At 48.2% G+C, this 23,494-nt stretch overlaps 1 protein-coding gene across 1 annotated transcript in view; it reads right to left on the bottom strand.

Annotated features, from left to right (window-relative positions):
• LOC119968970 (sodium/potassium-transporting ATPase subunit alpha) overlaps positions 1–17,020 on the bottom strand; it is a 60,314-nt gene extending 43,294 nt beyond the window's left edge. The window contains exon 1 of the mRNA XM_038802028.1: positions 16,841–17,020. Within this exon, the coding sequence (XP_038657956.1) occupies positions 16,841–16,852 (12 nt within the window). The 5' untranslated portion in view covers positions 16,853–17,020. The remainder of the gene's footprint in view (positions 1–16,840) is intronic.
• Between the last annotated feature and the right edge of the window lie 6,474 nt (positions 17,021–23,494).

The following is a 23,494-nucleotide window of genomic DNA, read 5'->3' as shown; positions in this document are numbered from 1 at the left end:
TCCGTCTAAACATGAGCTTTCTCAGCAAATTCTTGTAGATAATAGCTAAATGTTTTGAAAACTGCAGCCTCTGCACCCCAGAATAGATATTAACAGCATCAAGCGGGAAAAAAAAATGGAATCAGGAAAACTTTGAAGGAATTCAGTGACCTTACATTCTTGCCCACAAATTGGACAAAAGGAAAATGTAATGATCTCCCTGTCCTCACACTTGGTGAAGGAGCTCGGAGATTTACCCCACTCCACATAGCCTCGTCGCTCAGTTCAATAAAGGAGCATTCAGAAACATGAACACTGAAAAGATGCCTTTGAGGATTAGATTCTGGGAATTGTAATTTGGGTCAACTTAAAGTCAGCTGATACACATTAAGTAACCTTTTTAATGAGCCCGGATAACACCACTCCAGTCCATTCGAATAAACAGTTCACTTGGATAAGGTCTTAATTTTTGAAAGGTGACAAGTCTAGCCAACTGCACAAATGTCTAAAACGTCTTTACTGCACTGAAACAAGGAATATACAGTCAATCTTCAGTTTGACTGGGGTCAGTACATTTGAAGCAGAGCTGATCTTTTATCCTGAATAACATGGGCATGCATTGTAAGCACGGGATCACAATAGTAGTATACATTACATGCACATTAAAAGCTGAATTTGGCAGGCATGCAGTGCATTAGATTTTGGCTCTGCTCATTACCCACTGGCTGCTAATTCGTGTCAGAACAGTATGTCCAATGAGCATGGCAATGAAAAAATATGTTTTTTTCTACACCTGTAGAATCACGCGTGTACAAAATTGGGAGAAATCGATCTTGCCAAATTTCTCAATTCAAGAGGAATTCTCCAGAGGTATTCAGTTAGTCGTGTCTAGGTAAAACTTTGAAATGCAACCTCTCACTCACTGTATATACCAATGTAAAAATCAAATTTTGAGGAGAGTGTTTTAGCCAAAAGTCAAGGGGCTGGAATCTCCGATTCTCGGGCTATGTCCCCACGCCAGTGTGAGAACGGTGGCATTTTACGCCAGACAAAATGGTGCGAAACATCAAATTCCCCGTTTTGCTGGGGGCTAGCAGGATGGCAGCATAGAGGACCCGGCTCTAGCTGCCAATATGCCCCGGAGAATACCCAGGTCCGTGGCAGCGCATGTGCATGGAGGCAGTCTGCAGCGGCCACATATGCAACATGGCAGAGGCTGCTCGCGGACTAGGCCACAAAATAGTTCCCCTCTTCCACCAGCTCGTGCACGAAGGAGTGCCCCCAACCCCAAATAATGTCCCCCCCCTGCCCACAGATCGGTCCTCCCCCAACTGTGGCGGCGCTGGACTGAGTCCACAGCGGCCACACCAAGTTCCCGATGGGTGAGACCACACGCAGCCCACAATGTTTTGTACTCGGCCGGTATGGGGCGGAGCATCGGGACGGGCCTCAGACAATGTCCTGAGGCCGTCGATACGTGGCGCGGCGTTGGAGGGAGTGGCACATCGCAAAAAGGGCGCCGCCTCAGATTTGGTTGGGATCTGATATTCTCCGGCTCAACAAGATTTTGGCATTGCCAACCGGAGAATCCCGCCCAAGACTTTAACACGGGTAACATTTTCAACAGTGCTAGATTTGGGCCCAAAACAGACTGTTGCAATGGAACAAAGTAAAAACCAACAACATTAAATGACCGACATTAATTATCATTCATAATCTGATCATTTTATTAGTAAAAATAAAACTTCAACGTATAAATGTTTTAAGCATAAATTCATTTTCATTAGTATTTATGCATTTACAATGAAGATGAATCATTAACATCTCTAGGATTATACATTAGATCTGAAATTTCTGAGCTTTGATCCCTGAAAAACTAAGTTGGGTTTTTACACAAGGTACTTGAAAAATTAAATTTTTAGGGCCAGAAATCATGGGGGTCAACTTTTTACATGACTCAAGAAAAACGGCATGTTTGAAGTGCGTGCACCAACAGTTATCATCCAAACATTGGTCTCTCGCCCCTCCTCAAATTCTACCATTAAGCATTTGATCATCTGTCCTAATCTTTCCTTGTTTGGCTTAGTGTACACTTTTGGCTGACATGTGCCTGTGAACCATAGTTAAATATTTTACTAATTTAAAAGGGCTATATAAATGCAAGTTACTGTTAAAAGCGGTTTCTTGAATACACAGGACATGCGGCATATTTACTTCACTTATCAAAAGATACATCATTTGGGACTTCCGGTTGCGGCTATGACCAGCTAACTCGCACGTTTGGCTGCTCCTGTTAGGAAGGTGTTTTCGGGCCGATTGGAGGGCCCCTAACGGCGCTGGAACGGCAATTCCCGGTGGGGGAAGGTTCTCAGAGGAGAACCCCGTCAAATTTATGGTCGTCACCCGAAGTGGGGCAGGAAAAAAAGCGGCAGCAGCTCCCCGAAAAAAGCGGGGGAAGAAATCCAAAATGGCGGCCGGCGGCGCACCCGAGGACTGGAGGAAATGGGCGGAGGAGCAGCAGGCCGCTCTCCTGCGCTTCTTCACGGAGCTGAAAGTGGAGCTGCTGGAGTCGATGAACGCGACGACCACCAGGCTGATGGGGGCACAGGCGACCCAAGAGGCGTCAATTCGGGAGCTGCAGCAGGAGATGACTGTGAGGGAGGAGGAGGCCACGGTCCTCGTGGGAAAGGTGGAGGTGCACGAGGCACTCCACCTGAGATGGCAAAACCGATTGGAGGAGATGGATACCCGCATGAGGCGGAAAAACCTGAGGATCCTGGGCCTGGCAGAAGGGCTGGAGGGGTCGGACCTCCAGGGGTATGTAGCAGAAATGCTGGGCTCACTGATGGGGGCAGGGGCCGTCCCTTCGCCCCTGGAATTGGAGGAGGCCTACAGAGTAATGGCCAGGAAGCCAAGAGCAAACGAACCCCCGAGGGCGGTGCTGGTTCGGTTCCAGCGATTCAGTGACCGGGAGAGGGTGCTGAGGTGGGCCAAGAGAGAGAGGAGCAGCAAATGGGAGAACTCGACGGTGAGGATCTTTCAGGACTGGAGTGCGGAGGTGGCAAAGCGGCGGGCCCGGTTCAACCGGACGAAGGCGGTGCTGCATGCCAAGAGAATTAGATTCGGGATGCTGCAGCCAGCGCGCTTGTGGGTGACCTACAAGGACCAGCACCACTATTTCGAGTCCCCGGAGGAGGCGTGGGCCTTTGTCCAGGAAGAAAAGCTGGACTCGAACTAGAACCAGGGGATACTTGGCGGTCGTTGCCGCTCTGGTACTTTAAGCTGGACACGTGGCTTTCTGTTGGTTGGATTTTCACTTGGCCGTATTTTTGGACCCTTTTTGTTCTCTATACCAGTTTTTTCTCTCCTTTTCCTGTTATTTATAATGTTATGGTGGGAGGGCGGGGTGGGGGGGGGGGGGGGGGGGGGGGGGGGGGGGGAGTGCCGGGGGTATGTGTTTCTTGTGGGGTGTTTGGTTGTTTTGTATTTATCGGTGGGAGATCGGGGACGGGGGTGGAACTGAAGATGGAGGGGCGGGGAGGGGCAGGGCGAAAGCGCGGGCTTTCCTCTGGTTTCCCGCGCACGGGGCAGAGGAGGGAGGGGGGTGGGAGTAAGGGGCGTGGTCAGCAATGGCTCCCTTTCCCGCGCTGGAGCGGGGTCAAGGAGGGGTGGTAAGGGGGGGGACGTCCCCCCATGCCGGGAGGAGCCTGAGTGTGGCAGGGGCAGCCGGGTCAGCGTAAACCAGCTGACTCACGGAAGTACTATGGAGGGTGCGTCGCGGCTAGGAAGGGTCCTAGCCTGGGGGGGGGGGGGGGGGGGGAAGGGGGAGGGGGGAAGGGGGGGGCACCGGGTTGCTGCTGAAAAGGCCAGGGAGGAGAAGTTGAGGACTGGAGGGGTGGGGGGGGGGGGGGGCGCCATCGCCATGGGGAGCGGGTCAGAAAGGGAGGCTGACTCGGGGCGAGCAGGTGACAGGATATGGCTAGTCGGCGGGGGAAAGGGGCGGGCTGCCCTTCGACCCGGCTGATCACTTGGAATGTGAGGGGGCTGAATGGGCCGGTCAAGAGAACGAGAGTAATCTCGCATTTGAAGGGGCTGAAGGCGGATGTAGCAATGCTACAAGAGACCCATTTGAAGGTGGCGGACCCAGGTCCGCCTGAGAAGGGGGTGGGTGGGACAAGTGTTCCACTCAGGACTGGATGTAAAGAACCGAGGGATGGCGATCCTGGTAGGGAAGAGGGTGTGTTCGTGGCGGCGGAGGTGGTGGCGGATAAAGAGGGTAGATATGTCATGGTGAAGGGTAGGCTGCAGGGGGAGAAAGTGGTGATGGTTAACGTGTATGCCCCGAACTGGGACGACGCTGGCTTCATGAGGCGCCTACTGGGCCTCATTCCGGACCTGGAGGCAGGGGGCCTGATCATGGGGGGGGACTTCAACACAGTGCTGGACCCCGTGTTGGACAGATCGAGTTCAAGGGAAAAGTAGGAGGCCGGCAGCGGCAGAAGTGTTAAAGGGGTTTATGGAGCAGATGGGAGGGGTGGACCCCTGGAGGTTTGGGAGGCCGAGGGCGAGGGAGTATTCCTTTTTCTCCCATGTCCACAGAGTCTATTCTAGAATTGACTTTTTGTATTAAGCAGGGGACTGATCCCGAAAGTACGGGAAGTGGAGTACTCGGCCATAGCGGTCTCAGACCACGCGCCACACTGGGTAGATTTGGAAATGGGAGAGGTGCGAGACCAGCGTCCACTGTGGCGTCTGGATGTGGGGTTGCTGGCGGATGAGGAGGTGTATAAGAGGGTCCGGAAGAGCATTGAGAGATATCTGGACATTAATGACACGGGGGAGGTGCAGGTGGGGATGGTATGGGAGGCACTGAAGGCGGTGATCCGGGGGGAGCTGATCTCCATACGGGCACATAGGGAAAGGAGGGAGAGACAGGAGAGGGAGAGGCTGGTGGGGGAGCTTCTGGACGTGGATAGGAAATATGCGGAGGCACCAGAGGAGGGGCTGCTGGGGGAACGGCGTAGTTTTGCAGGCTGAGTTTGACCTGTTGACCACCAGAAAGGCGGAGACACAGTGGAGAAGGGCGCAGGGCGCGATTTATGAGTATGGGGAGAAGGCGAGTAGGATGCTGGCGCATCAGCTCCGCAAGCGGGATGCGGCTAGAGAAATTGGGGGAGTGAGGGAGAGGGGTGGGAACATAGTGCAGAAGGGGCAGAAGTAAATGGGGTTTTCAGAGACTTCTATAAGGAGCTGTATCGGTCAGAGCCGTCGACGAGGGAAGGGGGGATGGAGGGCTTCTTGAACAAACTGAGGTTCCCCAAGGTCCAAGAGGAGCTGGTAGAGGGGCTGGGGGTGCAGATAGGGCTAGAGGAGCTAGTCAAGGGGATTGGGCATATGCAGTCGGGGAAGGCGCCGGGGCCAGACGGGTTCCCGGTGGAATTTTACAAAAATATGCGGATCTGGTGGGCCCTGTGCTGGTGCGAGCCTTCAACGAGGCATGGGAGGGGGGGGCTCTGCCCCGACAATGTCGCAGGCACTGATCTCTCTGATCTTGAAGCGGGATAAGGACCCCGTGCAGTGTGGGTCATATAGGCCTATCTCGCTCCTGAATGTGGACGCCAAGCTGCTGGCAAAGATCCTGGCTACCAGGATAGAGGATTGTGTGCCAGGGGTGATACACGAGGACCCAGACGGGTTTTGTGAAAGGGCGGCAGCTTAATACGAACGTGCGGAGACTGCTAAACGTCATCATGATGCCGGCAGTGGAGGGGGAGGCGGAGATAGTGGTGGCATTGGACGCGGAGAAAGCATTTGATAGGGTGGAGTGGAAGTACCTGTGGGAGGCGCTGGAGCGGTTGGATTTGGGGAGGGATTTATTAAATGGGTGAAGCTGCTCTATTCGGCCCCGACGGCAAGTGTAGTGACGAATGGTAGGAGATCGGAGTATTTTGGGCTCCACCGGGGGACCAGACAGGGGTTGCCCCTTGTCCCCCCTGCTCTTTGCACTGGCAATGAACCGTTGGCGATGGCACTGAGGGGCTCAGGGGGGTGGAGAGGGCTGACAAGGGGCGGGGAGGAGCACGGGTATCGCTATACGCGGACGACCTGGCTGCTATCGTGGCAGACCCAGAAGGGGGAATGCGGAGGTGATGGAACTGCTAGCAGAATTCGGGGACTTTTCGGGGTACAAGCTAAACTTGGGTAAGAGTGAGGTATTTGTGATACACCCAGGGGACCAGGAAGAGGGAATCGGGAGACTCCCGTTGAAGAGAGCAGGAAAGAGTTTTAGATATTTAGGGGTGCAGGTGGCAAGGAACTGGGGGACTCTCCACAAGTTGAACTTCTCTAGGCTAGTGGAACAGATGGAGGAGGAATTTAAAAGGTGGGACATGGTGCCGCTGTCTATGGCGGGCAGAGTGCAGTCCGTTAAAATGACGGTCCTCCCAAGGTTTTTGTTTTTATTTCAGTGCTTGCCCATCTTCCTCCCTAGGACCTTCTTCAAAAAGGTGACGAGCAGCATCATGAGCTACGTGTGGGCGCATGGCACCCCAAGGGTGAGGAGGGTCTTCTTGGAGCGGAGTAGGGAGAGTGGAGGGCTGGCATTACCCAACCTTTCGGGGTATTACTGGGCGGCTAATGTGGCGATGGTGCGCAAGTGGATGATGGAAGGGGAGGGGGCAGCTTGGAAACGAATGGAGAGGGCGTCCTGTGGCAACATAAGCCTGGGGGCCCTAGTAACGGCGCCATGGCCGCTCCCTCCCACGAGGTACACCACGAGCCCGGTGGTGGCGGCCACCCTCAAGATCTGGGGGCAGTGGAGGCGACACAGGGGGGAAGTGGGAGGTCTGATGGAGGCACGTTAAGAGGGAACCATAGATTCATCCGGGGGAACATGGACGGGGATTTCAGAGCTGGCACAGGGTGGGCATCAGGCAGCTGAAGGATCTGTTTGTAGATGGGAGGTTTGCGAGCCTGAGAGAGCTGGAGGAGAAATTCGGGCTCCCCCCGGGAAACGTGTTTCGACATTTGCAGGTGAAGGCATTTGCTAGCCGCCAGGTGGAAGGGTCCCCTTGCTCCCCAGCAGGGGGGCGAGCGATAGGGTGCTCTCGGGGGTCTGGGTCGGAGGGGGGAGGATATCGGACATATACAAAGTAATGCAGGAGGCTAAGGAGGCATCAGTAGAGGAGCTGAAAGCCAAGTGGGAGGGGGAGCTGGGAGAGCAGATAGAGGATGGGACATGGGCTGATGCCCTGGAGAGGGTTAATTCTTCCTCCTCGTGTGCGAGGCTTAGCCTCATTCAATTTAAGGTGCTACATAGAGCCATATGACGGGGACAAGGATGAGTCGGTTCTTTGGGGGTGAGGACAGATGTGTCAGGTGTTCGGGAAGTCCAGCGAACCATGTCCATATGTTTTGGGCATGTCCGGCACTGGAGGAGTTCTGGAAGGGGGGTGGCAAGGACGGTGTCGAGGGTGGTGGGATCCAGGGTCAAACCAGGATGGGGACTAGCGATCTTTGGGGTTGGGGTGGAGCCGGGGGTACAGGAGGCGAGAGAGGCCGGAATACTGGCCTTTGCGTCCCTAGTTGCGCGAAGAAGGATACTGATACAGTGGAAGGACGCGAGGCCTCCAAGCGTGGAAACTTGGATTAATGACATGGCCAGCTTTATCCAGTTGGAAAGGGTCAAATTCGCCCTGAGAGGGTCGGTACAAGGGTTCTTCAGGCGGTGGCAGCCTTTCCTCGACTTTTTGGCCCAAAGATAGGGTGCAGAGGTCGCAAGCAGCAGCAACCCGGGGGGGGGGGGGGGGGGGGGGGGTGGCAACAACGGGCTGTGGTGGGTATTTAAGGGTGTAATGCGGACAAATTTGTTCGCAGTTCATGTTTGATGTTAATTGTTGCTTTGTTTGTTTTTTTGGGGGGGGGGGGGGAGGGACAGCGCACGCGGGGGGGTCGGGGGGGGGGATATCTGTTAAGAGGGAATATTGTGTAATAGTCTACGGTTAGGGGGGGGGTAAATATTGTCATGTAAAAAATCTCTTCAATAAAAATTATTTTTAAAAAAAGATACATCATTTGCAAATAATTTAACCATTGCTCAAGCAATTTGGTACGAGAATATTTCAGAATATTTATTTGCACCAAATACTGACATTTGAGAGCAACCAAAATTTCAGATTCGATGGGATGATCAGGATTAAGAACAAAGGTAAGCACGGTGGCACAGTGGTTAGCATTGCGCTGAGGACCCGGGTTCGAATCCCAGCCCTGGGTCACTGTCCGTGTGGAGTTTTGCACATTCTCCCCGTGCCTGCTTGGGTTTCACCCCCACAACCCAAAGATGTGCAGGATAGGTAGAATGGCCACTCTAAATTGCCCCTTAATTGGAAAAAATAATTGGGTACTCTAAATTTAAAAAAGAAAGAACAAAGGCCCTCCAAGCCTGTACCGGTCACGATACCAACCTTAGCAAAAACCTTCAGCACTTCCTTGTGCCGTATCCCTCTATACCCATCCTATCCATGTATTTGTCAAGATGCCTTTTGAACACCGTTAATGTAACTGCTTCCACAACCTTCCCTGGCAACGCGTACCAGGCACTCACCACCCTCTGCGTAAAAAATCTGCCTCATACATCTCCTCTAAACTTTGCCCCACAGACCTTAAACCTATGCCCCCTGGTGGACTGACCCCCTCCACCTTGGGAAAGAATGCCTGCCATCCACTCTATCCATTCCCCTCATAATCTTATAGACCTCTATCAGGTCACCCCTCAACCTCCGTCGTTCTTATGAAAATAGTCCGAGTCTATTCCGCTTCTCCACATAGCTGCACCCTCTCCAAAGCTTCCACATCCTTCTGGTAGTGTGGCGACCAGAATTATACGCAATATTCCAAGTGCGGCCGTACTAAGGTTCTATACAACTGCAGCATGACTTGCCAGTTTTATACTCTATGTCCCATCCAATGAAGGCAAGCATTCCGTATTCTTTCTTGACTACCTTGTCCACTTGTGTTGCCACTTTCAAAGATCCATGGACCTGCACACCCAGATCTCTCCGAATTTCCATATTCCTAAGAGTTTTGCCATATGTACAATTTAATAAACTGGTAACATTCATAATACCAAAGTTTTTGACAGAATAAAATTAACTTCATTCCACCAAAATTCTAATTATTTGGGACATTTATTAACAAGTTGGGCTCTGACCTCACTTCAGGCCCCCATTTAGTGTTGTGACTAAGTTTTCAGATACCCCTTTATCGTCTTAGCTATATAACACTCCATCACATCAGCATTTTTTGGTAAGTTCCATTGCAGCACTAGTGTGAATCACCACCCTCTTCCTGCCTTTGAACAGTCTGCACTGTACAGACTTGTTCCTGTTCACTCCACACCACACCCAAAACAACTACGGTGAAATGCCTCAGGAGAGTGAAATTTAACCAAAGGACTTTTAAAGGGTTGGTCATTTGAGTGGTTTTCGGATTCATTCATGATGTGTTTAATAGTGTTAAGACAATGAAGAGAATTCCAGGTTTTTTTTGATCTTGACCCAAAACAACTGAGCGCACAAACAAAGGGAATTATGATTTACCTGGTCAGAAAGACTGAGGCAAACTTTGAACTGTTCTCAAGTGCAACACCAATCAAGCGAAAACATTGCAGTTTGTAGCTTGCCAAGAACAACATGGGTTACTTAACTGGAACCTCTTCAGTCTACCCCTTAAATCACAAAATAAGTAAAGAGCCCGAGTTGACCTGTTTTACAGTAATAAAAGATTCCCATGGGGAATGTCTGGCAAAACATCAGCCCTATGCCGTGCTAGCTAGGCCAGACCAGCAGCTGTATACAACGCCTGCTTAGCATTGTACACAGCAAGCTTGTCCAAGGCAAAACTAAACACTATTTCCCCCATGACAGAATGATAGCTTTCTCTGCTAATATTGCTGTACATTTTCCATTCAGAGGTTATTTATATTTTGTACTGGGTAAATAGTTTCCAAATACCTCACTTTCCTGTTGCCTGTTTAAGGCAATTCAGCATTTCTGTCATTTTTTGTGTACAAATTACAGTGTAACCATTTTGCACCTTTATATCTCATTGTTCTCAGCTTGAAGTACTAGAGAAGTAATTGACAATTGGCCAAAGGCCTGTCAGTTGATTTTATCCATCTCCGGTTAATAAACTCAACACACATATTTACAAAGTTGTAACCTAGCCTACATAGTTTTCAAATAAAACGGAGTCCAGTATCCATTTCTGCTTTGCACCAATTTGAAACAACAATCAAAACGCAACAGCCAACTCAAAGCAGACAGGCAGCACGAGACTCCGACAACACTGAATTATATTGTTCTTGCAAATAGAATGGACATAGAACAAAGCAACCAATAGGAGTTTTGAAAATCAAATGATCTAATCTCCTGATGAAAACTAGGAAGTCAGGTGATGAATTAATTCCCTACTTACTGACAAATTTGAGAAGTTTGATTAACTCAAAAGATCAGTGATTTCCCTCAATTACTAATATGTAAAAGATAACACAGAAATGAGTTCCACTGATCAGAAAGTCCGACCGTTAAACCTCAATGTGTACTAAGTTAGCTGGCCACAGGAGCACTTCAATTACCATCAGCACCTTTGGTTCAGGGATGACTTATGGACTTCAGATTTGGATCCCGTATGGCTGTGGTGGTCCCATACTTAAAGAATATATAAAAATTCACCTAGGACAAATAGCCACGTAAGGAATGGAACAAAGAACAAATTAATCTTCATTGCATTAAACCAAACCAAGTGGGTTGCACTGTTGCTTCACAGCACAAGGGACACGGGTTCGATTCCCAGCTTGGGTCACCTTCTGTGCGGAGTCTGTACATTCTCCCAGTGTCTGTGTGGGTTTCCTCTGGGCGCTCCGGTTTCCCCCCACAAGTGCCGAAAGACGTGCTTGTTAGGTGAATTGGACATTCTGAATTCTCCCTCAGTGTACCCGAACAGGTATCGGAGTGTGGCGACGACTAGGGGCTTTTCACAGTAACTTCACTGCAGCGTTGACGTAAGCCTACTTGTAACACTAATAAAGATTATTATGGCTTTCGACTATTCTGTTCCTCAGTTTTCCGTGTACAGAAGGACATTGCACATTAGATCAAAGCAACATTCCTCAATAAAGATGTTTTTAAACTTTAGCACTGTATTGAGGGGTGCATGTATCTCAATGGCTGCAACATTCCAGCAAGCAGAGCGAACAGCACACTTAACATAAAGTTCCTTGAATAATCCTATGCTCTTCCCCACTTCATTGTGTACAGGTTTATTATACCACGAAAATACTTCAGTAAGCACATCTTGCAATTACTCCCTTACAGGTACATATATTTTTCAAGGTACAATTCCTCCCTTGAATTAACTAAGTGCAAGTGAGGAATTGGAAGTCATGTATGAACACATCTGCATCTTGGACCCCCATACCAGATTGCTAACAAAAAAGTGAATGCAGATTCAGAATGCAGGTAAAGCAGAAACAATCAATCGCTAACATTCCAGATCTGTTCAGCAACAGGATTTCAAAACCAAATGCAGCCGCTGGCCTAAACCACAGAAGTAGTGAGAAAAGAAAAACATTCCAAATTGCCTATATGAAACAAGCCTAAACTTGCTTTTTGAATACTACCGTGATAAACACATCCATGAATGACAATTTGACTGTGAGAAAGTACAAACCCACGAGAGAAAACTAATTTTTAATCCTTCCCACAAATGTAACATTGTTGGCCCCAGGGCATCATTCTCTGGGTGACCAATCAGGAACACAAACCATCTTTAAATGGAGCTCTCACAATAACCACTAGGAATCATACAAGAGTTCAAGCTGACTTATCCATTGACATCATGAAGAAATATCAGTATCTTCTCAATATCACAGGCATAAACATATAACATAATACATTGTGGCACAGTACACTGCAGCACCGATGTATTTGTTCACATTTATTCATGAAAAAATGGACTGCAGTATTTGTATATTTACCATGAACTTGTAGTATTACTAAGGGGCCACTAGCAGAATAAGGAGGGGCAAGATTGGATGCGAGACAAGAGGCAAAGTTGCAATAAAAAGTATTTTCTCTAACTGGTGGGGTGATAAGTGGTGTTCTCCAAGGATCTGTACTGGGGCCTCAGCATTTCACCAAATTAATTAACACCTTGGATAAAGGGATAAAGTTGCATATAAAGTTTGCAGACAACGCTTAAGTTAAAAGGCACAACAAGTTGTGTGGATGACAACAGCAGGTTAAAAAGAGATGTTAACTAAGGAAAGGTACAGCACATCAGAGTTAAATATGGAAAGTGTGAGGTCATCAACTTTGGATCTTAAGAAAATATGCTGATTTGATTTCCCAATAGCAGAGATTTGGACCTGTGGAAAAGCAAAAGGGATTGAGGTGTCCATATCCATCAATCATTAAAAGCTAATGAATAGGAACACATCTTAATCAAAAGATCAATGGAATGCTGACCTTGATCTAAAAGGGAGTGGTGGTCAAATGTGATGGCCATCTGGATAAATCACAGGAAAGGTATTCTGGCTTTGGAGGAGTAGTTGGGAGTTATTCAGAATGATACCAGGGTTAGAATGTGATGGCCGTTTATACAAATGTGGCTTGTATTCTCTTGATTTTAAACGACCATGTTGTGATCGAGCGGAAGTGATTAAAATAATAAAGACAAGCAAGAGGGTAGTTCTAGAGAAACTAGTATGAGAATCCGGAATAAAAGGGCACAAGATTTAAAAGTAGAATGAGTGCATTTAGAAGTGCAATTAGGAAGCGCTTTTTCATGCAAATGTTAGTTTAAATCCAAAACTCTCACCCTGAAAAGCTGTGGATTCTGGGTCAACTGAAACTTAAGAATTGATTTTCTTGGTTAAGGATAGTTAGGGGCAGCAGGGTAGCATAGTGGTTAGCATAAATGCTTCACAGCTCCAGGGTCCCAGGTTCAATTCCCGGCTGGGTCACTGTCTGTGTGGAGTCTGCACGTCCTCCCCCTGTGTGCGTGGGTTTCCTCCGGGTGCTCCGGTTTCCTCCCACAGTCCAAAGATGTGCGGGTTAGGTGGATTGGCCATGCTAAATTGCCCGTAGTGTCCTAATAAAAAAAGTAAGGTTAAGGGGGGTTGTTCGGTTACGGGTATAGGGTGGATACGTGGGTTTGAGTAGGGTGATCATGGCTCGGCACAACATTGAGGGCCGAAGGGCCTGTTCTGTGCTGTACTGTTCTATGTTCTATGATAACAAGGAATATGGAGCAAAAGCAGATGAAATGAAAAATGAAAATTGCTTATTGTCACGAGTAGGCTTCAATGAAGTTACTGTGAAAAGCCCCTAGTCGCCACATTCCGGCGCCTGTCCAGGGAGGCTGGTACGGGAATCGAACCATGCTGCTGGCCTGCTTGGTCTGCTTTAAAAGCCAGCGATTTAGCCTTGTGAGCTAAACCAGATGAATGAAGCTGAGGTTCAGATCAGCAATGATCAAACTGAAAAGCAAAACAAGGTAAAAGAGCTGAATGGACTACTCCTGTTTTTTATGGCCCAGAGTCAGGTTGAGACTGCAAAATAAAAAACTCAGAAGTAATTTTTACGTGAAAGACTTATTAATGTGCAACCGCAAATTACATTTTGCACCATCCCAATTATTATTTTGCATCTCTTGCTTTACATTATTACCCCGTTCATGCAATTCAGAGACTGGTAAAGTTATAGAAAGTTTAAAGAAAAGTGATGTTAAAGCTTAAAGCTGATCTCCTGGGAAAAACGTGGTGGCAAGATGGCACACTGGTTAGCACTACTGCCTTACAGCGCCTGGGTCGTGGGTTCAATACCGACCTCGGGTAACTGTGTGGAGTTTGTATGTTCTCCCAGAGTCTCTGTGGGTGTCCTCCAGGTGCTCCGATTTTCTCCTACAGCCCAAAGATGTGGAGGTTAGGTGAATGGGCCATGTTAAATTGCCCCCAAGTGTCCAGTGGTTGGGTGGGGTTATGGAGGATAAAGCGGGTGAATGGAACTAGGTAGGGTGCTCTTCAGAGGGTCGTGCAGACTTGATGGGCCTAATGGCCTCCTTTTATACTGTAGGGATTCTATGAAAAAGTGAAATGAGAAAGGCTACTTATTTCCATATTTCTTCAGCTCAGCCAATGAGATGTGACTCGTGTGATTGAACATCATGTTACCACACGAGAGCCTTAGATATGGCAAGGTGACAGCTTTCAGAACCATACCTGAAACAAAACTTTCAAATTTCATTCAGTCTTACACAGCCATCACCTCATTTGCACCACATTTAAAATATACAAAATTTCTCTATAATTCCTCTGCCCACATTCATCCTAAATGGACCCTTGATCAGTGTCACAATTATACAGACCATGACACTGACTGTAAGTGTAAAGCCAAAAGGCACAAAATAAGGTTGTGGTAAAAGCAAAATATATTACCTCAATTTTTCAGCCTAGCACAACTTACAGAGCAGGAATCAATATGACCGGTGTAGGTGTAGTAGGCATAATGACATTGGTTTGGTGGAATTAAACTCACGATTTTAGTTACAAAAATAATCAAGGTTACAACAGGTCAGAACTTCTGAGGAGTGGCAATCACAGTCCGATGATGATGCTACTCATTTTGACTTACCTTAGGCAGGAGCTATGCATTTTGCACTCAAACCTCTGGCTCAAGCCTCCTCAGGAGTGCAGCAAGTTCCTGGGGCCTTCAATCTAGGTCAGCAGAGTTGGAGGAAAGGAAGCTATGCCCCACTTTTATGAAACCTGCTGCTGTAAAGCAGGTAGTTTTGAAGGTCCAAGCAGCTTCGAGAAGCCAGGGTGAAGGCAAATGGGTGTGATGGGGCAGATAGGATAGAGTGAATGGGGTGGTCAGTTAGATGCTGACTTGTGGGGGTGTAAGATGTGCTGAATAGTTAGAAGGATGACAGATGGTCAGTGGGGGTGTCAGGAGGTAACCTGGGGATGGGGTGTGAAGGTAGTTGAGGGTTTGGAAGGTGTGCAGGTGAATGGGAGCGGGGGAAGAAGAGGTGCTGTGGTGGTCAGTATTATAATTATCTTGGAGCCAAAAGTGGTTTTAATCGCTTCAACTTTTCCTGGGTAACCATACTGCTCAGACAGTTGGAACCATTGGAGTCTCCAATTAAAATCGGAGCATCAGATAGTTCCCGTGCAGGATAATTGGCCGTAAGAGGTTTGAACCTCCGGGGAAATTCACGTGTAGTCCTTGTATGGGGGAGGGGGGTGTTTAACCAGCACTTCTCCGAAAGGTATCTCCTGGTATGACCCTCCAGAGATCGGAATTCATGAGCCATTATACTAACAGCACTGAAACAGATCATTCCAGCCAACAGGTCATGCTGATGTATCACACAAGCCTCTTAGCAACTCTTTTTTTCTTACCCCATTGACAAATCCTTTTATTTCTTTCCCCCTCATATGTCTATCTAGCTTCCCCTTAAACACACCCATTGCTAATCAGCTCAACTATTCCCGAGGTAGCCAGTCCCACATTCACTTTCTGGGTAAAACAATTCCTCCTAAATTCCCTATGACTGACAATCTTCAGCTTTGAATCTATCAAATTTTTTCATAATCTCAAAAGACCACTGTCAGGCCACTCTTTGATCTCTTTTCTGGGAGAATATGACTCACTCTGTTTAATCATTCCCAATAGATGTACTGTTATAGTTATAGCAAATCTTGCACCTTCTCCAATGCTTCTATATCTTTTTAGTAACCTGGAAGCCAGAATTGATCACTGCACTCCAAGTATGCACTAACCAAGCAAGTTAACATAACACTTTTTTTTCAATTCTATGCATGCAGAAAATAATTTCAGTGCTTTGTTTGCTTTTTGCTATGGCCTATGTACTGTTAGTCTTGGGAATGTTGTGAATCTGTACAAGTCCACTCCCTACCCCAATGTTATGTCCCTCTATTCCATTCAGACATTTATTTCCCAAGATGCATGCGGTCTTTCCTTACTCTTGCGATCAAAACGTAATCACCTCACATTTATCTGTATTGACTTCCACTTTCCTAATACAGACCTATTCTGCAAGTTTATGAATAAATACCTTCCTATGTTTTGTCTAAGTTTTCCCTCTATATTAACTGCACCTCTTAATCAGTGCTGTGTAGCTACTCGGTGAACAATGGCCATTCTATAAAACTGACAAAACATCCCTTTCGCTAACAAGTTACATAGGAGACCTACCAGCAGGACCCTGCATCTTGTGGTTCAATCATGATATAAACAACAGGATCGTTCACTCCCATACAATCTCACCAGTTATACACTAATGCCCTTTCACAATGCATTCACCACCAAACGATAATCATTGTACAATCCCTCTATCTGGGATGACAACCTGGAAGTAAATTATTTTACCTCATTCCTCGTAACACATATCTGACATGTCACAATTAAACTTACTGGTTGTGAGGACGATCCAAGCTTTAGAGGATGCCCAATGTAACCTGCAACCTCCCCCTCAAAAATCTGCTGCCCATTGACTGGACAATCAGCTGTCAAACTCCTCTTATGGTCATATTGCACAGGCTCCAGTATTGGTAACTTCAATTCCTCTTAGGACTGTGTTCCTTCAGGCTGATCACGAAGCCCAGGTACATACCGCTTATGTGCTTACTGTGCATACTTCATCCCTCAGGCAATGCAATGGATCCTGCCCGAATGCCCCAATTACCCTGCCCCGAGTCCGGAAACTTTTTGGGGCCTCCCCAGGTTCCCTCAGCAACTTATACCAGCTCCACACACATGCAAACATCGCCTTTACTTACCCCTTTCCCCATGTCTCCTTCAGGTTATGGTCAGATTATAAATAAAGTTGTATTTTAAAAAAAAAATTAAATAAAAAGAAATGAAATGCTCGTTCTCCCCCCCCACACGTGGGGCCCCCCACCCAGAGAAATTTCCTTCACCACCGGAACCGGATGAAATGTGCGGGAAGGGCGGGTGCCGGCCTTTAAATAAACTCTCGCCGCCTCGTCCCGCCCAGCGCACTCACGTCCCGCCTGTCAATCATTGCCAGGCTGTGACACGTTGCCGGGCTGTCCAATCCGTGCGCGGGTTTGTGACGCGGGCAACAGGTGATTGACAGGCCGCGGGGGAGGGGGCGGGGACCAGGCAGGGGGGGTTGGGCGGGGCTGGGTGACTGACATGCTGTGATGGCGGGCCGGGGTGATTGGCATGCCGCCGCAGTGGGCGAGGCGGGGAGCACGGTGTGCGGCGGGGGAAAGAGGCGGAGTGATTGACAGGCCGCGGGGGCGGGGCTTGGTGATTGGCAGGCCGCGGAGTGGGGGTGTGTGTGTGTGTGGTGTGAGGACCGCGCCATCGCGAGCCTGGCCCCTGGGGTCGATTGGCAAACGGAGGAAAATCATAGCATCAGGAATACACGGAGCACATTCACCCGGCCACCAAAACTTCCCCTGCCGGGGGGGGGGGGGGGGGTGCTGAGGGCAAAGCCAGTGATGCACATCCACTTGATGCACAAACCGCAGGGTTCAAGGCGCACAATTTTAGCCACAACTCCTGTTTCTCTTCAAACTATAACCTTAGTATAGTGTCTCGGGGGGGGGGGGGGGGGGATCGCAGTGAACTGATTGTCGATCCTGAACACTGAGATTGAGATGATGTTTATATAGAAAGGCATTGCCCTTTTAGTATTGTACAATACTCTGTGCGGAATTCCCTTCGCGCGTTTATGAAACAAATCTTCGAGTAGCAGAAGTGTGAGAAAATGCTTCCTTTGTGATTTCTAGGAAATGTTTCGAGGGAGGGGGGGGGGGGGGGGTGCTTTCGTTCGCGGTGGCAATCGCCATCTCAAGAGCAGTGGAGAGTGAAGCGACCCTCGAAAAATGGCATTGTCGACGGGACTGGAATTAAAATTATTCAGGGAAGGTTTGTCTTTGTTCGCCCTCTGCTGGAAGCTGTCCCTTTTGCACAGAACATGTGCCAGCCGCGCCTCACCTTCCACAACCATTCTTGTATGTTCCCACAAGCTTGAATATAGCAAGAGGTCGTTTGACTGTTGGCAAAGTTTTGATCAACCCAATCCTTGGGCTCAGGACGTCCACCTCATTGTCTGTAAATGCGCTTTCCAGCAAGGGTGGATAGCAATCAGGAAGGAGGCCTGGAGCTTGGATGATTTATTCTCTTCCCTTTCCCTAATCCGAGGACGCTGTGATAAATTGTGGTGCTTGCTAACACCGTCAGGAAATTCCGCAGATCAGGAATTGAAACTGCTTGCCTTGCTGTTCTGTAAGACCGACTAACACACCACACGAGAAGTGTTGGAGCTCCAACACTTTTGTGGTCTAATCACACAACAAACAACGAGAAACTAAATAGCAGTTGCTGCCTTCATGATGCTTTCATAGATGTTCATAGAATTTACAGTGCAGAAGGAGGCCATTCGGCCCATTGAGTCTGCACCGCCTCTTGGAAAGAGCCTATCCAACCCAAGTCCACACCACCCTATACCCATAACCCAGTAACCCCACTCAACCAACACAAAGGGCAATTTTGGTCATTAAGGGCAATTTAGCATGGCCAACCCACCTAACCTGCACATCTTTGGACTGTGGGAGGAAACCGGATCACCCGGAGGAAACCCACGCAGACACGGGGAGAATGTGCAGAATCCACACAGTCAGTGACCCAAGCCGGGAATCGAACCTGGGACCCTGGAGCTGTGAACCAATGTATTGGCTTTTGCCTCCCTGATAGCCCGGAGACGGATCTTGATGAGCTGGTGGGACCCGGAGCCAGGGTGTGGGTGAGCGACCTGGCAAAATGCCTGCATTTGGTGATGGTCAACTTCGCCTTACAAGCGGACAGAGGATGGGTTCACCCGGAGGTGGAAGACATTTATCGATTTCTTCAAGGTGAATTGAAGTGTCAGCGGGGGGTGGGGGAGGTGGGAGATGTTGGGGGAGGTGGTGGGTGGTGGGGGGAGAAAATTTAAGAGGGCAGGGTGAGTTTGGGTTGGTATTGGGGGATTTTGGGGCATGTGTTCTCTGTTCCTGTTGATGCTTGGTCCTCTGATTTTTTATGTACATATGCAAAATGCTTTTAATAAAAATATTTTTAAAAAAGAAAATCTTTTTGAGTTATAATAAATTAATGTTCACCAAATAAAGATTGATGTTAATACACTGTCGGATCTTGTTACATAGTATTTTCGCAAATGTGTGCATGCTGTGAGCCTGGAGTGAGGTGCCAGCAAGATATTCAGCTATTGTGTCAAACTTGTTGTCACATGACATTTGCATTTTGTTATAAAATCAAGTGGGGAAGGGGAGAGCAATGGACTGTAGTGATCTCTATATGTGCATGTACACAAGGGGTTAAAGTGTAATCAGTAGAACCACATGATCACTAGAGGGCCGGACCAACGGGTATAAAAGGCAACCACATTGGGTCTCTGGCTCTCTGGAGTGCACTGTGACCATGGCAATAGCAGAGTAGTTCAGATGGCTAGTGGAGTTACGTATAGTTACTGTAGTTAGATCTTGTTAACTTTATCACTAGTATCAAAGTTAAAGTAAAGAACTCAGGCAATTATTGTTCTAGTTACTCAATAAACCTTTTGTTACTACTGAATAAGTTAGCGTTTTCTTCATCGAGATTCAGAAGACCTCTTCATTAGCCAAGGAATGAGTAGCACATGTTACCTACCACACGTAACAAAACATGGACCAGATTTAACTATAGAAATGAGTTGAGACTGACAAGGCACACCGTTATTTAAATTGGACAGCAACATCTGGCAAAACCTCATAGAAACCATAATATCGCTATCCGGGTTACCTGGTTCCTTCAGGAGTTTTGTTTCACCAGTATCTCATTGAGAGAAATATAATTGAAATACATGAGGTGAAGTTGCTGGACCTATGTGATATATTCTCACTAGACTTGCCAGAAATGGTTAGGTGCTGTTCATTCAGTGTCAATGAGTCATTACTGGTACGATAAGTCTTAATTACATCTAGACAACATCTCTCTGACACTTAAAACAAACCTATGCAGCGTGGGACCTCATTCATTCATTCATATTTTAATTATTGTTGGAGATTTAAAACAGTAATAGGTATCTTTTTTACATTTTCTTGTGGGTGGATATTTTGGCCCCGATCCTGGCATATTTGAAGGTTAGGGAGCTTGTAAAATAAAATGATTGGCCTTCTCACTGCCTTCCACTGCAGATCTATCCTTGCTTTGAAAATAGTAGTGTGTTCCGGAGGTGTAAGAATATTGACGCACCATCAAGGAGCAGTATTTTCGAAATGCCCCGGACCAGCCCATGAACAGGAGTATCACGGGATTTGTGTGGGCGCATGGGACTCCGAGGGTTAGAAGAGTGATCCTGGAACTAGGCAGGGATAGGGGGGGGCTGGCGTTGCCCAACCTCTGTGGGTACTATTGGGCTGCCAATGCAGCGATGGTGCGTAAGTGGGTAATGGACGAGGAGGGGGCAGCATGGAAGAGGATGGAGGCAGCGTCTTGTGTGGGCACGAGCTTGGAGGCGCTAGTAACGGCGCCATTGCCGCTCCCTCCAATGAGGTATACCACGAGCCCGGTGGTGGCGGCTACCCTCAAAATTTGGGAGCAATGGAGATGGCACAGGGGAGAAATGGGGGGCTCAAAGGAGGCCCCGATACGGGGGAACCATCGGTTTGTCCCAGGGAGCATTGATGGCGGATTTCTGGGCTGGCACAGGGCAGGGGTTAGGAGGTTGAGGGACCTGTTGTGGAGGGGAGGTTCGCGAGCTTGGGGGAGTTAGAGGGGAAGTTTGGGCTCCCCCCGGGGAACATGTTTCGGTACATGCAGGTTAGGGCGTTTGCCAGGCGGCAGATGGAGGGGTTCCCCTTGTTGCCCCCACGTGGGGTACGGGACAGGGTGCTCTCGGGGGTGTGGGTTGGAGGAGGGAGGATTTCGGACATATACCGGGTAATGCAGGAGGTAGACGAGGCCTCGGTGGAGGAACTGAAGGGTAAATGGGAAGAGGAGCTGGGTGAGGAGATTGAGGAGGGGACGTGGGCGGATGCCCTGGAGAGAGTGAATTTCTCCTTTTCCTGTGCGAGGCTTAGCCTCATACAGTTCAAGGTGCTGCATAGGGCCCACATGACTGGGTCGAGGATGAGTAGGTTTTTCGGGGGCGAGGACAGGTGTGCTAGGTGCTCGGGGAGCCCAGCGAATCACGCCCATATGTTTGGGCGTGCCCAGCGTTGGGGGAGTTTTGGAAGGGGGTAGCAAGGACGGTGTCGAGGGTGGTGGGATCCAGGGTCGAGCCAGGCTGGGGACTCGCAATTTTTGGGGTGGCAGTGGAGCCGGGAGTGCAGGAGGCGATAGACGCCGGTGTTCTGGCCTTTGTGTCCCTAGTAGCCCGGCGGAGGATCTTGCTCCAATGGAAGGATGCGAGGCCCCCAAGCGTGGAGGCCTGGATCAATGATATGGCGGGGTTCATTAAATTGGAGAGGGTGAAATTTGCCCTGAGAGGATCAGTTCAAGGGTCTTTCAGGCGGTGGCAGCCTTTCTTGGACTTCCTGGCGGAACGGTAGGGAAATAGGCCGACAGCAGCAGCAACACGGGGGGGGGGGGGGGGGGGGGAGGGAGGGAAGGGGGGGTTTTGGATTGGGGGGAGGGAGAACTGTGTACATGGGTCTGTGGGATGTGGCGGGTGCTATCTCTTTCCCTTTTGTTGTTGGGGATCTTTTTTTTCTTTTTCCTTTTGTTTGAAGTTGCTCTTGAAGTTGGGGGGGGGGGGGGTATTGTTCTTGGGGTGTTACCGCGGTTGTTTGTTAATAGAGTTAAGATGTTTATATTTTGTAAAAATTCCAATAAAAATTATTAAAAAAAGAAAAAGAAAATCCAGCCCATGGAGTTTGAGAGAACACAAAGCAATTAATAAAATCTCTCGGTTATTCATTCAGTACATTTTATGTATTGGCCAATTTGGTGTAGTACTGAGGCATACAAATTGGGAAATTCATGATCCAATGGGCTGAATTTTATTCTCCGTGGTGCATAAAGTGTCAGTTAGAATATTGAATTAAATGTTAATTCTTACCCTAACTAGCTTCATTGAAAATGGTTTTGAAAATAACCTCAAAACAGATGCTTTCTTCCTTGATCTCACTGTAACATAAACATGGTCTGGCACACTGGTCTCCTTGTCAAAATCTCAAGACTCCCACCGCCATGCATCACTGACACCATCAAACTATTACTTCAAGATAGAGAGTTCTGGGTGTACGTGGGTGATGAGGCAGGCTCCTGGAGGAAACAACCAAATAGGCTTCCACACGGATCTGTTCAAACCCCAATCTCTATATCAACCACCTGCCTCTAGCCCTGTCTCGGAAGTCCACCCATGCTGACGATGTCTGCTGTGACTCTCAGTCTCGGACATTTTCTAAGCTCGGGCCAACACTAAACAATGATGTTGCAAAGCTGGGCCAATTATTATAAGACATGGTGCCTTAAGCACAGCAGCAACAACTCAGTCACCTCCTCCACAATGCCAAGAGGGAACTCAACATCTCCTTAAATGTCAAGGGACTGAATCATAAACAACATCCCGTTTATCTTGGTGTTACTCTTGACCAAATACTGACATACAAAAACATCTGAGCTAGACAGCAGCAAAGATCGAAACGTAAAGCACTTCCTCAGCAAACTCGCTGGTTCGTCATGAGGTGTAGATGCACAAACATTGAGGACCTCATTAAGAATTGGGGAAAATGTAGGTTAAAAATGAAATTGGGATAAAATAAAATAAAAAGAGAATTGAAGGACAGATGTTTGAAGGGATTTTGATACGTGAATTAGCACATCAGCGAGGAAAGCAAGTGTTACCCATGTGACTAGAGGAAAATAATGGTGTACAGAAGAGGTCACTTCAAAGTGGAGTTTTTTTTACACTTATGTTAAAAGTGGATTTCACTTTGGGGTGGCATGGTGGTACAGTGGTTAGCACTGCTTCCTCACAGCTCCAGGCACCTGAGTTTGATTCCGACCTCGGATGACAGTCCATATGGAGTTTGCACATTCTCCCTGTGTCTGCGTGGGTTTCCTCCAGGAGTTCTGGTTTCCTCCCACAGTCCAAAGATGTGGAGGTTAGCTGGATTAGTCATGCTAAATGACCACTACGTATCGGTGGGTTTACGGGGATAGTGTGAGGTATTGGCCTAGGTAGAGTGCTCTTTCGGAGGGTGGTGCAGCCTTGATGGGCCGATTGGCCTCCTTCTGCATTGTAGGGATTCTATGAATGTCAAAGGGAAGAATTACATATCTACAGTACAATAACTGGAGAAAGAGATACAGTAGCAGTTACATCACAGCTGCACCCAGTTACAGAAAAAGTCTCCTGAAAATAAGTTATTGCTGAACAGGCAACCTATTAAGATACAAAACTCAAACAAGTTGCTACT

Source organism: Scyliorhinus canicula, chromosome 7 (assembly GCF_902713615.1).
Source record: "Scyliorhinus canicula chromosome 7, sScyCan1.1, whole genome shotgun sequence".
NCBI lineage: Eukaryota > Metazoa > Chordata > Chondrichthyes > Carcharhiniformes > Scyliorhinidae > Scyliorhinus > Scyliorhinus canicula.
The sequence above is the reverse complement of the archived record's forward strand: the minus strand, read 5'-3'. Positions and strand labels throughout refer to the sequence as shown.